Source organism: Myotis myotis, unplaced genomic scaffold (genome assembly GCF_014108235.1).
Source record: "Myotis myotis isolate mMyoMyo1 unplaced genomic scaffold, mMyoMyo1.p scaffold_m19_p_16, whole genome shotgun sequence".
Lineage (NCBI taxonomy): Eukaryota > Metazoa > Chordata > Mammalia > Chiroptera > Vespertilionidae > Myotis > Myotis myotis.
Window position 1 is genome coordinate 23,695,149 of NW_023416320.1, and position 18,385 is coordinate 23,713,533.

Consider the following 18,385-nt stretch of genomic DNA (forward strand, 5'->3'; position numbering starts at 1 on the left):
AGACAAAATATCCAAGAGCTGTAGAATGTGACCTCTCCTAAGGGGAATAGAAGGCAAGGATTCAAAATGCACAGCTTTTGAAAGCTAAAGGAAATGACAACAACTGAATTGAAAAGGCTGAACTTAGCATTACCTTCCCAGAACACAAACATATATTTAGCTTAATAGACTTGAGTACTATCTCAGAAAAAATCTTATATATTATGCATCTAGGGCAATGAAAGCTGTAGAAAATGATTTTGCAAAGCAAACACACTGCAGGCTGACAGTAGCAGAGTTAAAAAAAAAAAAAAACACGTCCCAGGCACACATAATAAATTTAGGTCTCATTTCTTATATATCATCATAGGAGGAAAACAAAAGAGTGGAGGAAACCTCAGACACCAATTGAAGCTTTAAAAAATGCGTGTGTTTTTTCTTATTATAACTGTAAAATCGATTTATACTAGAACATTTGAAATATACAGAAAAATATAAAGAAAAACATTAAAATTACCCACAATCCCACCACCCAGAGAGAACCATTATCAAAATATTGGCACGTTCATTTGCATTCCTTTTTCTATGTACATATAAAAATATATTTTTTTAATAAAATTGGGCTCTCGTTTAAAGAAAATTTTATATATGGCCTCCCCCCTACCCCACTTCCTATTAGTTCTTTGACTACACTCTCATGTTGTTATATATTCTTTGATGGTGTAATGTGAATGATCCATGATACTGGATCTTATGAATTTAAACAGAATTATTTGATCCTTTCCATATTACTGGACCTCTAGGTGGTTTCTAATTTTTCAGTTTCACAAATGGCACTGCATTGGACTTTCTTGTGATGAATCTCTATTTACTTTTTAGCAGCAACTTAAATGTGTATCAGTGTGTCAAATTCAAATTTAAATCACTCCATGTACCCATCCATTTACCAGTGGAAGTCTCTGGAGACAAGTACAAATAATGCACATCAAATAAACAATACTATTTTCATACCACTCAAAATCTACATTTATCCTTCTGGGCAGTCATCTTTCAGGCAGTGCATTAGTTCCTCTAGGCAAATGGAGCATATCACTGGGCTAATCTAAATGTAATAACGTGAAACTTGGATGACCCAGATTTCTCCAATATCAGTATGCATGCAATGACAATATTCTAAAGATTGAAAAATACCCAAGACTCTCAAAAATACATGCCTTATTATCCTTTCATTTAAAACAATATACAAGGGGCATTAAAATGAAATAAATAAAAGGTTATAGCCAATGGAGGTTGATAGCAACCAACTCTTATCTAGACATACAAGTTCCATACAGTGTCACTTAAGGTTTTCTTCACATTCCAGCTTTACGCTGTCACTTCCAGTTATAGAACTCTTAAGTGCTCTCAACATATTGAAGTTATTAATGGTTCTTGTTTAGAATTATATGGACTTAACATTCCAGTTTTAAATTCCTTGTAGTCTATTTTTTTAAATGGTTCTATTTTCAAGATTCTAAATAGGGTTCTCACAAACACTACAGTGTGTGTGTGTGTGTGTGTGTGTGTGTGTGTGTGTATACATATAGACACATACCTGTAAAATGTTTTTCTCCCTTTAGTCAGTGAAGGGCAAAATAAAACATAACACAACAAAAATCCCACTTACATCACTGGTCATATGAACTATGAAATCACTCAAATTCCAAGGCTCTCCCAGACTAAGATAGCCTGGGCTGCCCTATAAGTTGTGCGGACTGTGTATGCTATACAACTCTAGGGAGTGCAATCGTACCCTGATCTCTGTGATGGGTACTCTCTGGGGTGGAGCGGTGCACAACCTACATAGTAGTATGTGATGACCTTGAAATTAGCTAAGGCAATACTGTTCACCCATCCATTACTTATTTGTGCATCCTTCCCCCATAGTGAGCTACGAAAAAGAGAAGTTTGAGGTGGGAAGTGGCCTTTAAATCTATTTTTTAAATAAAGAAAATGTTGCAAAAACAAAACAGAAACAAAAACAATGACAGTTTCTCCCTGGCTCTTCTGTATCCCTCCCGTCTCCCCTTCCATCCACCCACTAGGAAGAGCGGGGTACCTTGTGTGAGTAACTGTAGGTTTCTGACTTCTTCCCGCACCTTCAGCTGGAGCACCTGTTGCAAGATGTGCTGCCGGAGGTTCTCCTGGGCAATCCCCATTCGCTCAAGCTTTTTGTCAGTAAGTCTCAGCAAAGCTCGCCCTGCAGGGGTTCAGGAAATACAAGGAGAAGCACATAATCAAGGGCTGGAGAAGGATTTCCACCTTAGTCTTGGCTAATTCTTTATACCAGAAGTTTCCATCTAAACACAGACTCTTCAGAATACAGGATCCCCCATGATTCTGGTGACAGGAATGGATAATCCGGATGAAAAAAACCCCACACATTAAAAAAAAAGAAGCCACATTTTTTTTTAAAATACATTTTATTGATTTTTTTACAGAGAGGAAGGGAAAGGGATAGAGAGTTAGAAACATTGATGAGAGAGAAACATCGATCAGCTGCCTCCTGCACACCCCCTACTGGGGATGTGCCTGCAACCAAGGTACATGCCCTCGACCGGAATCGAACCTGGGACTCTTCAGTCCACAGGCCGATGCTCTAGCCGCTGAGCCAAACTGGTCAGGGTGAAGCCACATTTTTAAAAAACATATTTTTATTAATTTCAGAGAGGAAGAGAGAGGGAGAGAGAGATAGAAACATCAATGATGAGAGAGAATCATCAATAGGCCGCCTCTTACACGCCTGACACGGGGGATCAATCGAGCCTGCAATCTGACCTAGAATTGAAAACCATGACCTCCTGGTTCATAGGTCGACGCTCAACTACTGAGCCATGCTGGCTGGGCCAGAAACCCAATTTTTATCTAATATTGGCAATCCCCAACTGCCCCACACATTGAGTGAAATGAAACAGCAACATTTTAACCTGGGTATTTGGATCACAGACTGCAGGTTTCCATAGAAACAGTGCTGTTCGCTGGATGATGGGTTCTGAGGCTGGCCCACAGGAGCCCATGTTACTGCCAACTCAGCTGAAGACCTGGATGCTGTAACTGTGGTTAGAGAGAAACTCCAAGACGTTTAATGCAGGTTACAATAACGTTTCGGTGAAATATGTATTTAGAGTTCCAGTTTTAATCTGCAGCATGAGCTCCTTGCTACACCCCTGGTGCTGGGCTAGGTTTCCACGTCCAGCTGGTGGGAGCGAAGGCTTCCTCCCAATCACTGGCCTGAGGGGTGAGAGTGAGATGGGGAGGGGGAGTGAGAGCTTCCACAGACTGCAAAATAAGGAGCCTTGGGGTGTGCATGCCTGCAGTGTGTAGACACTCTGGACCCTAGGTAGCCCTGCATGGCTTCCTTTCAGCCTCTTTCTTTCCCTGGAATGTCAGGTGCTTCTGCTGTTATTTGGTCTCCATCAAATTCTCAAATTCTCCCTTCTCTGTGCTTGCCTTGAAATAAGCACAGGTCTATTGTGAGAGCTGAGAGCAAGAAATACAGAGAATGAATACTGTTAAAGGCCCACAGCACCACCCTGTGTGCTTCCCCCCTATACCCCCAGTCATCACACTGCAGATCTCTCCTCGACTGAGGAAGAGGCAACTACGTGTAATCAATGGTAAGTCTTTGGGGATCACAGCATATACATTTCAGAAGATAAATGGTTTACCTCTTTATAAAGGAAATGAAATAGCCAGAAGATGGGGTTAATGGGTATACCGAGAATCTTATGGACAAAATCTGATTCACTATTTTCTTTGGATGGTTTCTATAGTGCCACCCATGTCCGAGATTCCGAAAAACCCTTACAATAATTAGATCACTTCCAGGAGCCAATGTCCCATCGATCTCCTATCCCACCCCCCCATGTTGACCACACACTAAGGTATCCCAATTAAGTGCGGTGCTGCTTTAGATCAGGAGTGATAGGTAGTCAATTGCATCCTTTTTTTTTTTGCAATTTATATTGTCATATTTTGTTGCTTATCATAAAAATCCAACTGCTCATTCAACAAACATTTATTGAGCATTTACTATGTCCCAGGTTAACTCGGTGTGCTCTGCTGTCCACTGCCTACACAGGAAGAAATGCGGGAGGGAAAAGTCAACTCAATCTCAAGAGAGCAGCACCAACTAAATTTCCTGAGACCCTAAATCACAATGCAGGTGATCTAGGCTGCTGGGCCATTCATAGACACCTAGATTCCTGGAGTTGAAAGAAGCTTCAAGTCCTTTCCGTGGATTGTATTCCTGGCCTTTTACTTCTTTTCTTTTTCAAATCAAAACAGGAAGTGATGGTGCTTTGGACACAGGTGGAGGTGAAGAAGTAGAAAGAAGTAGTAGGATTCTGGGTATATTTTGAATGACACTGGGATGTTTAGAGGTGGGGTATGAAGGAAAAACAGACATCAGAAATGACTCAGGTTGTCCACCTGAGCCCCCAGTGGCAGGGGGCACCATTTCAGCACAGGACATTGAGTCACTGCCCCAAAGAAGGATGTGTGGGAGGGAGGAAATCCCATTAGTGTTTCTGCTTTTTTTTTTTTCTTTAGAGAGCACTTCAGATCTGGAGGGATGAAAAGGATAGAATTAAACAAGGGAAGACAATCAGAATATTCTCTCTTTCCCAGAGTGGTTTTTTCCTCTTCTAAAATGTTTTTATCTATTCTAGAAAGAGATAGGAAGGGAGAGGGAAAGAGAGAAACATTGATGAGAGAGAAACATCAATTAGCTGCCTCCTGCAGATCCTTTACCAGGCATCGAGCCTGCAACCTGGGCATGTGCTCTGACTGGGAATTGAACTGGTGACCTCTGGTGCGTAGGATGATGTCCAATCAACTGAGCCACACAGGTGAGGGCATCCCCATAGTATTTTCATTCCTTCAGCATTCTACTCAAAGCCCAGAGTTCTGAGTTGAAGGGGTAGCATAGGCATAACCTGGTGGAATGTAGAGAAATAAGAAGAGTCTGTTATGAGCCAAGCTCTCTTGGCCCCAAGAGAGTTCTTGTGTGCTAAAAATATTTCCCAGGACTCTTTATAGAAGTTCAAGCCAGGGAATATTCTGTGAAGAAGTTCACCCAGCAGAGACATGGATCTGGTGCCCTGCTAACAATCTTGGAAAATTAGAATTTTGCTGCAACTGAAGCTTGATTACATACATCTAAGCTTCACCGTGTGTGACTCACCCCACTGCCAGCTCCACTAGAATAAGTACTTTTCCTGTCAGGTGTCCTATTGTCCCAGGTGCCCTATTGTTGCCTACGGCTGGCACAGAGTAATGCTCAAGAAATATTATTAAATGAATATACTTGCTGCTAAAATGAATGTTGTCTTGGTTACTCACAAACTGATGACCTCAAGGTCATTAAATTACTGTCTTTTCTGATGCAAGGTACTCCGTTGGAAACTGACTCTTAGATAGGAAAACAACAATGAGAAACTGGACGTCGTAGAGGGAGGAAGCTGCGTTGTGTTGGTGGCAACCACAGAAAACACGTGCCAAGTAAAGAAATAGAGAACTTGAGACTAAAGGAGCGCTCCGCCTTTCTGCAGGCTTAACGAAAGACACGTGTCTTATTCTGTTTTGGAACAGGCATCAAGTGCGACTACAAGCCTTGCTGGATAGACGGGCAGGGAGAACAGGTGAGAGACAATTGACTCAGAGGGCAGTGCCTTCATTTCCTCTGGTTGCCATAACAAATTACAAACATGGCGGCTTAAAACAACAGATGTTTATTCCATAGAGTTCTGGAAGCCAGAGCTCAACATCAGTTTCACTGGGCTGAAATCAAGGTGTTGGCGGAGCCACACTCCCCCTGGAGGCTGTAGGGAACATTTCCTTTTGCTGGCTACCACATTCCTTTGTGACTACATCCTCTAATCCCTGTCTCTGTCTTCACCCTCTCTTGTGGTGTTTAATGTCACCCTGCCTCTCTCCTAAAAAGACACTTGGGATTTGATGTAGGACCTGCTTAAATAAAACAGGATAATCTCCTCACATGAAGATCCTTGACTTAATCACAAATACAAAGACCCCTTTTCTTTATAAGGTAACATTTACAGGTTTCAGAGATGAGGACCAGGTGTCTCTGGGTGGCCATTATTCAGTCTACTACACGCTGGAGGGAACCTCTGAGATTTCTGAGTGTGGCCCAGGATTCAGGGTGTCCACACAGAGAACGGAGGTTCAGGGAAAGGGACTCATCTAAAACCGCCCAGGAAATAAGGGGAAGATTTAGGTCTAGACCTTAAGTTCCAATCTGGTCTTTGGTCTCTAGTTCATGTGCCCCCCACCTTCTGCTCAGAGAACTGTCACAGAAGCCCTGTCATAGCTTTTCAAGATGAAAGATCGCATGCTGTAAAGCACAGTCGGAAATTTCAGGGTTAGCTGGAAGATGTGCCTTTAGTTCATACCCTACTGGGAAGTCTTGGTACCACTGCAAGTGGTTGGGAGTCCACATTTCCCAGAGAAGAGGCTGAATTACAGAGGTTACTATATAGTTACCAAACTAATGGCCACTTACTTACTGGGTTAGCTCCAAACCTGCTCTCAGGTAAAGGCCTGCATCACCCAAGGTGTAGAGTTCCCTGGCTCTACTCCAGTTCTGGCTGGGCCAGAGAAAGAGAGTGACAAGTGTTGGGCATATAACCTGTGTTCTACAGCCTGAACCTGTGTTTCTTCATCTCACCACTATTCCAAAATTGGAATTTGTGAAACAAAGGAATAGGGAGAGAGATATAATTGCAAAAGCATGGGGTCAGGAGTTGAAAGGTAGAGATATATGCCCAGAAAAGCACACTGGAGTCTTAATTTCCTCATCTCTACCATGGGGATGAAAAGGACACTATTTTATAGGGCGACTGTGAGGATCAAATGACATAACACACATGCCCTTTGCAAAATGGAGTCACTATGAAGCTGCCATTTGGGTAGTACCACTCTGGATGGCTGAGAATGCTTCCTCCTTCTTCTCCTCATCACAACAATGACTATAATAGCAAATATTTATTAAGCAGTTACTGTGTGTTAAACACTGTCCAAAGAGCTTTCCAGGGACTACCTCATTTTCAACAATTCTCTGAAGATACTAACTACAATCCATTACGAGCTACTGTACACAGTGGAAGGTCATACATGCACTAAACTGCAGATCTCGGATACAGATATGCATAGAGACACGCTCTGAACCACCTCCTAAACTTCTGCCCAGGAATTCTTCAAACAGACCTTATGTATTCCCCAAGCCCATTTCTGTCAACCCTCACATAGGCAGCCCCACCAGGGCAGGCGAGAGACTGATGAGCAGGGAAGTCACCATTTTTGGTGACTTAGAGGTGAGCAGTGCAAACAGTGGCATAACTTCATGATGCACAAGCCTGTGATGGCCGTCAGTATTTGGTCTTCACTCAGTGGAGTATGACAGGAGACAGAGGGGTCTTTGAGAGCAGGCTTTAGACTGATTCGTCCACTCCTTTATCATGTAGACCAGGAGTCCTCAAACTATGGCCCGCGGGCCACATGCAAATACAAATATTGTATTTGTTCCCGTTTTGTTTTTTTACCTCAAAATAAGATATGTGCAGTGTGCATAGGAATTTGTTCATAGTTTTTTTTTTTTAAACTATAGTCAGGCACTCCAATGGTCTGAGGGACAGTGAACTGGCCCCCTGTTTAAAAAGTTTGAGGACCCCTGATGTAGACTATCTACATCTAGACCTTGGGCTGAGCATGTCACATTGCTAGGAAGTAAGAAAGGTAAATAAGTTCCCTGCCAGGGGGACAAACACAGGTTCTTCAAGAGTCCATAGGTGGGACACCTAACTTAGCTAGGGTCCTTGAACAACAACAACAACAACAAAGAGTCAGGAAAGAGGAGGAAGGGCAACTGAGGCACAGGGATCAGCATAGGCCAGTGGTTGGCAAACTGCGGCTCGCGAGCCACATGAGGCTCTTTGGCCCCTTGAGTGTGGCTCTTCCACAAAATACCAACTTCTGCGCATGGGCCACGAAGTTTCAATCGCACTGTATGTGCGTGCCCGCACGTGGTATTTTGTGGAAGAGCCACACTCAAGGGGCCAAAGAGCCGCATGTGGCTCGCGAGCCGCAGTTTGCCGACCACTGGTATAGGCAAAGACAGGGCTATGAAAACCAAATCGTACATTTAGGAAACTGCATAGGGCTGAGTATGAAGTGTGAGGCGGGAAGCATAACATGTGTGGGTCTGACCTGACATTTACGATGCCCACCTGACAGGTAAACCAGTCTTACTTTTTTTCTCCTCCCCACCCCAGAGCAGCACATAGGAGACACAGGGATGATGTTCACAACTCCCATTTGCAGAACTAATATTATGAATAACTCATTTTTGCCTATACCCAATCCCTGCTCATTTATGGTAAAAGACTCTCTCTTTTGCATCTGGGGGCTAAAAAAAAAAAGTTTTCCTGTAGAAGTTTTCACTTCTAAAGCACTGTGCAACTTTCTTGCTTATCAAGTCCATTTTTAATTCTGCCTCCTCCCACAATGGAGATCCATAAAAGCAGGGTTTCACTGAAGTTCCCATGCACCTAGCTAGGGCTGACCCCATGCTGGCACTATATAAACACAGTATTTGTTAAATGAATGCTGGGTGTGTGACCCAGACAGGGCAAATAAAATATCTTACTAGAATTGCTATGGTTTCTCAGAGAGGCATTGTATTTCTTAGATCATATCTCCAGGGACAATATAAGCCTAGACTTGCTGTCAATGACTGTCTTTGCTACCATATGGAGAGATTCTGCTAGAGAATTAAGACAACAGAAAGACAGAAAGAGAAAAAAGGGGGTGAGAGAAGGAAGGCAGAGAGAAAAGGAGAAAGATAAGAGGACATTTCATTTCCTGAGTAGAGTCTTGCCTGAAGTCAGATACCCCTGGGTTTCTCATTGATGAATGGCAACGTTGGGAGGAGGAAGTGAGTGAGTTGAGCTCATTTGTAGCCCTTGCACCCAAGACAATCTTGACTTACAGATCTCAGCTTACGTATAATTCCCAGCTGACTCACTGTACCGTCCTGCATACTCCTATTTCAAGAAAGCCCATCCTGGTGTAGGTGATAAGAATGATATGAACCTACAGTAATTTGTTCCCAAAATGTTAATCATTGGAAAATTCTGGTATTTTAATGATCATTCCTTACAAATTGTTTGGAATACACCTTAATTCCGATTGCATACTTCTGTAAGGTTGATACACCAGGGCTAACCTCCTGATCCAGTTCCACCAACATCACAATCTCAAATGTCCGGATGACATAATGGCTGGAGGAGAACCACTCTAAGGGAGTAGGGGAGCAGGTGGACCACAGTAGACTAGAAAGTTTTGTTTTCCTAAAATGAGCAATTCCCACCTACTTTTGCTAGGCTAGAAAACAGGCCAAGTGTTGCCACTTCTTTTTTTAAGAACTGAAAATCCAGAAGTTTTACGAAATCTCCCAATTTAAAAATTGCCCATGTTTTCCATCCTCTGAGAGCCAAAGAAATCATGTATAGGGGTCACATTCAGCTCACAGGTTGCCACTTTCAACATCTGACTTTTAACCCTCTTTCTGCCACATCCCTCCCACGTGCAATGGAAAGTGATTTGGGCAGCCTTGCCTTCAGGGTTTCAACTGACTTTAGGAATGGACTTGAAGCTGTGTGAGTCCATTCTGTATGTAACCTATTCTAAATGAACAGCTAACAAGACCAAGGGTAGCTTGAACGAGCCCTCTTGTTTTTTTATAACCTAGACACGCATTGTAATCCCAGCCTCCTAACTAACCCTCCGGCCCAATGCCTGATTTCCTGAGGGTGACTGTGAGTCACCGGTGCCAGAGCCAACAAGGACTCCGTGGTCAGCCAGCCCACTGCCTCATTTCCTGGCAGGAAAGTGCACAAAACCTTCCAAGACCGATACGTGTCCTCTCACTGCTACCTGAGTGCACAGCCCAGTCTTCACAGCCCAAGAGCCAAGGCCGTTCACTCATTTGGTGACATTTACAACAACGAGCAGTGACCTGAAGGCCCTTCTCTGGGCTGAGGGGAAGAAGGGCTAATGGAAATTTGCTTTGTGGTTACTGTAGGTAATTCACCATACTGATGAGAACTGAATATTGATATTTTTAAACCAGACTTGGGTAAAAAGACTGTTTTAGACAATCTAGTTTTTTGGTTGGGTATATTCAAGTGCTGATATTAATAATGAATTCCCACCTGAAATATAAACTCAGAAAGAAATGATATTACAGTGTTTTTCAAACAGAGAGAGAATGTGGCCCTGCATTGCTTTTTTCTGCCCTTCAAGAAAGACTACACAGCTTCCAAACAGTAAAATCAAGGTTAAATCCTTTTATGTTGCCTGTAGTACACAGAATTACCAAATTGCCTCCAAAAAAAATTAATTTAAGAAAACCCTAAAACATTTTGTTTGGAGATTCTGTTTCAGTCCCTGGGAAGACTCAGTAATTACTTCCTCTGTACCTCAGAGCAGATTTTTCAAGCAAAGTCTAGTACCAACATAACACAGACGATAGCCGAAGATGGATGATATCATAAACAACCTTCAAGGTCTTTTCTGTTCCTGACAGGTGGACCTAAACTCCTGGTATGCTGGCGTTTATTTGTTAGCATGTTTATGCATTGTTCTGGGATTCTCTGTTAATCCAGTGTCACTATATGAGCAACCCACTGTACATTAGACATCTTTTAAAATTAATTACCAAGAGGCATGCGAGATGCCTATTGTCAAGCCTCCTCCTCCCCCTCGATATTCTTCTGATGGCCATCACAGCCAACACATGAAGTGTGCCTACGCTGAAGAGACAGACACGGCCATGCTGGCTGCTATCCTTGAATTAATTTGAACTAGTGACCCATTTCCAAAGTATCATTTAAAAAGTTTCAAAGCTACTTTGACTTTCTCTTCCTGAATCCTAGAAATTGTTTTTCCTTAAACTTTTATTAAATGTTTAACTTTATTCATATCAGGGACTTCTTTAGTAGAAAAAATTAACAAGTGAGCATTGTCCCAGCTCCAGCTACATTCAGCGAAAGAGATGAAAACAATGTTCCTGCCTTCAGAGAGCTAAAAAAAAATTACCTGCAGATGTGAGATCAGCAAGCATGAAATGGCCTAAAAGCAATTACAGTACACCCTCCTTTAATGCCATTGAGAGGTTCTGTGACTTTAAGTGAAACAATGTATAATGAAACCAACGTTACCATAGGCTAATTGATATAAACAAGGGTTAAGTTCCTGTGGCATCTCATCAATGTTATAAAGAAATGATGCCGAACAAAATGATGTTACTTGAGAACCTGCTGTAGGTGATAAAACCTGTAGCAAAGACCATGAGGGCCATGAGATCTAATAGGAAAGCTTTGGAAAAAACAGAAAGAGGCCTTGGTTCTGGAGCTGAAAGTCAGAGTTAGATTAACCAGTTATTTGCTACATGGTTACTGTGATGATCACCTCACTGGGCTTCAGATTCTTTACTTGTAAATTGGGGGAAGAAATGACACCTTCTCTCCCAAGCTGTGCCGATTAAGTACTCTACGAAGTAGGCAGAATCGAAAGTATCATTGCCACTTTTAGGACACACAACATCAGATGGGCAGTGGTGTAGCTCACTCCAAAACTAAGACGGGGCACCGGAGGCAGGGCCTCCTCATCTGTAACAGGGGAGTAATGATTTTAGTCACTTTTCTATGTGAAAGTTAAATTAGGTAGCAAATTTGAAAGAGTCTAGCATAGTGCTTGACACAATACAGTTTTTTCCAATTAAACATACAGGTTACAACAAGGTGTGTCTTGTTCGGGTTTCTATATTTATAGTTACTATGTCCTATATAATAAAGAGCTAATATGGTAATTAGACTGGAGGGTAGAACGACCTTCAGGAACGAACTTCTGGAATGATCAGTGGGTGGGGGGTGGAGCCACAAGGGCCGAGGCAGCCAGGGCTGTGAGGGCCAAGCCCCTTGCACAAATTTCGTGCATTGGGCCTCTAGTTATAATATAATCATGAATTTGTTCACATGCCTGTCTTCCCTCCCAAATTTTGGGCTCTTTATGAAGAGAATGTGGGTTTCAGTTAACTGAGTAACTCCAGATTCAGCAGTTGGTAGATGTTTACTAAAGTTTTGCTGAATGAATACATGGCCCTATGAGAAAGAGAAAAGAAATTATATAATCCCCATTTCAAAGACCAGAAAATAGGCCAGAAAAGTGAAGGGACTGGCCCAAAGTCACAGGGCTAGGAACTGTCAGGGAAAGATGAAAACCAAGACATGTGATTCAAATTCAAAGTGTCTTTGCTTAGAAAGGCTATGCACACGTCAGACTAGCATCCACTTACTAAAAATCAATGGTGCATGAGGCGGGGAGGAGAAGGTACAAAGATCCAGCCCTGCAGGGCCACTGACCCAGCTTGGGAGCACTCCAGAGGTCAATCCCAGCTCCAGAACCACAGCCCAACCCTTCCCTCTGCCCAGTCCTATTTCTGTCATTTCCTTCACAGGTGTTGAACCTGAGGACACCACCCAGTAAATGTCCAATTCGCAGATCTCCTCTGAGCCCGCTTTCTGGGGGACCCAAACTGTGACAGGCTTTTGCTGGACAAAGGCGGGGGGAGGCGACTGATTCCCTGGCATAAACCTTACAGGTTGCCTGTAGTGATTTTAAAACAGCCCGGGTGGCTTCCTTGTACCATCCGGCATGCTTCTGGTCACCTACCTTCACAGATGTGTGTGCAGGGAATGAAAATGAATTTTTACAGTGACCTCTGCAGTAAATAATTAGTAAGATAATTCTGCTGCTAAAAATTCTTGTGTATATCATCTATTGACTTTATAAGTGTGCCTCATTTCCATAAAACACTATATAATCATAGTACACTGTGTTTGAGCACTATGTAAATCATAAATACATATACATATGCATGCACACATATATTTCCATACACATATGAACATGCATGTATAATTTATCTTACCGAGGGCTAGCTCTATGCCAGGCACCATGATACATGCCTGATAGGAGTTAATTCATTGGGCTTTGAGAGGGAGGCACAATGACTTCTATTTGTTTTTTTAGATGCAAACATTAAAGCCTAGAGGGATCCTCATAAAGACTTCCCAGCTAGAAAGTTGATGCCTTGGCTCAAACCCAGGACCACCACACTTCTGGCTTTCCTGGCTGTGACAGGTCCCTTGTGCTTTTAATCACCACACCACACTGAACATTAATTTGAGCAAATTTCTTACAAAAATCTGTGAATTTGATAAAAGAATAACAAAAACAAAATGAGACTCACTGGTTCCTCATTTTATATACTTGGATTTTACGTAGTGAATATTTCCTTAAATCAGGAGACACCAAGAAATACAAACAGGTGAAAGTCACCAAGCTTTTGGGAAATATATCACATTGTCCTTTGTAAGAGCGACATCTTCTCGTGAGCTTCGCTTTATAATCCTTTCTATGCAGAGTAATGGAGCATCGCAGCATACACACCTTCAGCTACAAGAATCTGTAAGCCAACATACACTCCACCAAGTTGTGACTGTGAGAACACACCCTCAGAAGCCAGGAGATGTGCACTGTCAAAGGAAGGGCTGATTCCATTGAATATTGATCAGCCTCTAAAAAGAGAACTGAGATGGAAAAAACATCTCATAACTGATAAATGTATTGCTATCATAACATCAACAGCTTGACTTCAATCAAAACTCTATTGGTTAAACTAGGTTTTCTACATAAAAATGTCAAATGTTAGAACTTCACTATCACAGCGAGTAATAGCTTCAAAATGCGGCTAAGCTGAAGAATTCAATGACACCATCCTTAGAAATGGCTTTATGGGATTGCCAGGTCTGAAATCATAAATCTCTATTAGAACGGGAAATTTCCATTGGTTTGGGTTGCATTTCCCAGTGCACCATCATCCCAGTCCAAGCCATCTAGACCATTTTTGTATTGTGCTTCTACCAAAAAGAACATAAGTATTTGTAGTGAGCATTCCTAGAGTTCTCCCTCAATCACAGAGTGATATGAAATTGGACACATGAAAATTTGAATTTATAACACTTCTTTCAGACTTTCTTTGATGATAAAGTAATAGTCTTCAAGGTTTTTTAAGCCCTACGTCCTGTGTATTTTCTGGATTGGATTATTACACCATTAGGCTTTATTTGAAGTACAAAACCATTAAAAACTAACAAGGATATGGAAGTCAGACCCTATGATGATTCACCTTTTAAATGAGCTAAGTCATAAGATTCATTGCTGGGAACACACGCGCGTGCGAGCGCGCGCGTGCACACACACACACACACACACACACACACACATAAAACATCTGAAGATATTGGGATTGTTCATATATTTAGTAAATGCTTCTACATTTAACCTTGAAATTTTATTTTCAGAATGCCTTTCCACCACTTACAAATGTATCCATGTGATTTTTTTTCAATCCAGCTTTTAAGATGAAAGTAAGCCTTTCTTGAGCGCGATTTACATTTTGTTCATTTGTTCCCCACAAATTATATTTTAAGCTCAATATTCTGATTTATGAAGCTCCATGTCCTTGTCTTCCCATAAGAAAAAGACACATTTCCAAGATTAGATTCTAAACAATCCACCGCATGTGATTATTAAAACACAGGAAAGTTCGAGGTGAAAAAAAATCATATGCCCACAAAAAGAAATAATTCAGTATTTCAAAATCATTGAAATTAGAGATGGAAAAGGCTTATTAGGTCATCAATCAAAAAAGAAGTACATGCATTTGATACCCAGATTTAATATGCCAGAGATATTGGGTCACCCGAGATGCCTCTAATCTCTTGATAAAGTGGAGAAACTAAAAAAGAACACTTAAGGAGCAGAGCCCTTAATCAAAGGCAAGTCCTCACAGATCAAAATATCAGAGAGAAATATGTAAGATGCCGGGGAGAGGCAAATGGAGCGATGACACTGAACTCTCAAGGAGATACAACTTGATTGGAAAGTTCTCTAGATGGAGAGGAAGTCATGTATGATAGCCGTGACATTCACGCTGACAGTGTCCAGGGATGGGCTTTACAAGGGACCTGTCACAGCCAGAAAGCCAGAGAGGTCAAAGGCTAAAGGTTATTATTGTGTGTAAAACCCCAGCCTTTCATCTAAGGAATGTAACAACCCTTAGAAACCTGCTCTGTTTTCCTTCCAGTGAAGAGCAAAGGCCCATAGTAAACATTCTTCTGAGTGTGTGTGTTGGGGAGGGTGGGGGTGGAGGTGGGGGTAATGGGTGTAGGGGCCCTGGGACTGATAAAGCAAACACATACAGAACAGATGCTGGCATCTGCCAAGTCAGCAGACTTCTCCAAATCTTTAAGTATCTTCACATCTCACCACATGACCTTCAATAACACAAATCTTTGGTAAGCCAGAGTCCGGTTGATCTTTTATTTCTTCATTAGAAAAACAACCTGACACCAGTAACTAGTTGCTACAAGCCACTTGAAAAAGAGAAGCCTTCCAGAATACATAGAGAAATGGGGTTCAAAGAAACTGCTGGGGAGCAATCTCTGAAATGTATCAGAATCTCGTCAAGAGTCCACCCACACGCCCTGCCCTGGGAATTGGGTACAAAGTTTCTCTCCTGATTTCTTGCATCTCTCCACATACACTGTGGTGACTACCTGCGGAGGTGACTGGCCAGCCTGCCAATTCCTTTAAGGCAACTGAGAATTCTGGAGGATTTGTTCATTTCAGCCAGGTCGCTGTTGCAACTGGGCTAATGAAAACAAAGGTAAAGAGATAAAATGTAATCTAAACTGTTGAGCAAATTGGGCTAGAAATATCAGTGGTAATGGGGAATAGGTCTTCTATACTTTGATAAATTTTACATGTGTGTGTGTTTAAATTGAGACAGTACAGCAGAATAGTTAAGAGTAGCATATATATATATATCTCAAAACCCCCTCATACAACTTAAATATATACCATTTTTATTTGCCAATTATACCTCAATAAAAATGTGGAAAAAACATTCTGGAGTTAGATTGCCTGAGTGTAAATTCTAGCTGTTTCACTTACTTGTTTTAAATGCCTGTATCCTCAGTTTCTACATATGTTAAGAAAAAGAAAGGATAATAATAGTACTAGTTATATCATAATGTTGCCATGAGGATATTGACCACAACAGATCAAATTTAATGGCTGGCATCTGACAGGCTTACTATGATATAATACAATAAAGTGCACCAGCCATGCTGGTTTGCTCAGTGGTTAGAGCACTGGCCCATGGACTGAAGGGTTGTGGGGTTGACTCCGGTCAAGGGAACGTACCTTGGTGGCAGGTTTGGTCCTCATCCCAGGTTGGGGCACATGCAGGAGGCCACCAATGGATGTGTCTCTCTCACACCAATGTTTCTCTCTCTCTGTCTCTCACCCTCCCTTCCACTCTCTAAAAAAGAAAATCAGTGGTGAGAATTAACAAAAAATAAAGGAAAAATTTGTTCTAATAAAAAAAATAAAGTGCACCTAAGAAATAAATCAGAGGGAGGGGAAGCTCTGGTGAGGGACATGAACAGCAGTGCCATCCTCTTACAAGGAAGAACCTGTAACTTGAATTTACAAGGCCATTGGTGATTGATGACAAAAATGTTGCCAGGCCTTTGGAACAAAGACAATATATTGCATTTGTTCTTCAGCAATATGATAAGCGTGGTGTGATGTGATTTGTTCGTTTGACTGATTTTTGGTATCGATACTACTTGGTGTTCTCAACGCCTTCTTGGATCTGTGGTTTGGTGACTGCACTAATTTTGAAAAATTCTTGGCTTCCCAAAGAAAATGCAAATATTTTCTTGGCCTCATTTTCTCTTTCTTTTCCTTCCGGAATTCCCAATGATACTGAGGGTAGCTGAGGTATTTTGAGGCCTTCCTGATTTCAGAGTACCTCAATTGTTAGCCTGGAAATACAGTAAACAGAGTTAACCCAATAGTTCTTAGTTGCCATTTGAAGTTTCTGTCATTCAAATATGTGCATAGTATGTACATACAAACTTTAATGTCTATAAGAATTACCAAGGGAGTTTGGTATGTGTGTAGAATTCAGAAACAGGAATTATGACTTGGTAGATTTGGGGTGAGGTTGGGATGATGTGCACTTATAAGCACCCTGCATGAGGCTGAGGCAGGTGATATCATGGTTACAGTTAGAGAAACATCAGCTCAACAAGTGCCTTACTATTTTCTACTTGTGGCACTCCAATAAGTTCTGTAAGATTAATGACCCTCTGCCTGAACCTATACTTCCTTTGTTATATATTAAAATTGTCTTAATTTAGTTCAAGAATGAACTGTTCTTACAACTCTCCTACAATGGCCAAAATTAAAAACACTGATAATATCAAGTGTTGACAAGGATGTGGAAGAACTTGAATTATCATGAACTGCTGGTCAAAGTGTAAACTGGAATAATCACTTTTGAAAACTTTAGAGTATTTATTAAGCTAAACATACATAGGGCCCAGCAATTCCATTCCTGGGTATGGAAATGAGTGTTTCTTTCCACCATAAGACATGTACAAGAACATGCTTAGCAGCTTTACTCAAACTAGCCCCCAAGTGGAAATCATCCAAAGTTCCTCAACAAGGGAATATTAAAGTTTAGGATATAGTCATCTAATGATGTATTATTCAACAATGAAAAACCACAGACCACAGTTATATTTGACAATATGGATGAATCTCAAGGAGAAAATCTTGAGAGGAAAAAGCCAAGCATAAAGGAATTTTTTGTAAAAAGTAAATAAATCTAATATATGGTGGTAGAAGTCAGAATGGTGATTCACTCTGAAGGTAATCAGCTGGGGTATGGCACAAAGGACTCTATTAGAATGAAAAAAGAAAGGAAGTTAGGATGGGAGGGAGGAAGAGTGGGAGGAAGAGTGGAAGGAAGAGAGAAAGAAAGATAAACTGCTTTGTCCTAGAACTTGAAAATCTGGAAAATAAGTCTTTTGGTCCTTGCCATCAATGACTTAACAGATTTTATTATGTTCCTTGTTAGCCATCATGGACACAGACTATAAAGAAAGTCTAGATAAAGAAAATATTTCCTGTTAATAAATATTAACAATCGATGGAAAGCACATGTGTAAAAAGATAGCAAAAAAATCTTGCTGACTTTCTTTTGGCATTCTATGATCAGTCACAAAAAATATTTTCCATGAATAAATACAACAAGGTTCAATAATTTCAGGAGGCCAGAGCATGTAGGTTTAACTAGATTACATAAGCTGGACTCAAGCAGGTTTAACCATTTCTCTCTGATCAGAAGAAGAGACTTAAAGAGGAA

At 41.3% G+C, this 18,385-nt stretch overlaps 1 protein-coding gene across 4 annotated transcripts in view; it reads right to left on the reverse strand.

Moving 5' to 3' along the window:
- SAMD12 (sterile alpha motif domain containing 12) overlaps nt 1-18,385 on the reverse strand; it is a 349,257-nt gene that overhangs the window by 154,561 nt on the left and 176,311 nt on the right. For all 4 annotated transcript variants that reach the window (XM_036338127.1, XM_036338124.1, XM_036338125.1 and 1 more), the window contains exon 4: nt 2,078-2,218. In XM_036338127.1, coding sequence (XP_036194020.1) covers nt 2,078-2,218 — 141 coding nt within the window. The remainder of the gene's footprint in view (nt 1-2,077; nt 2,219-18,385) is intronic.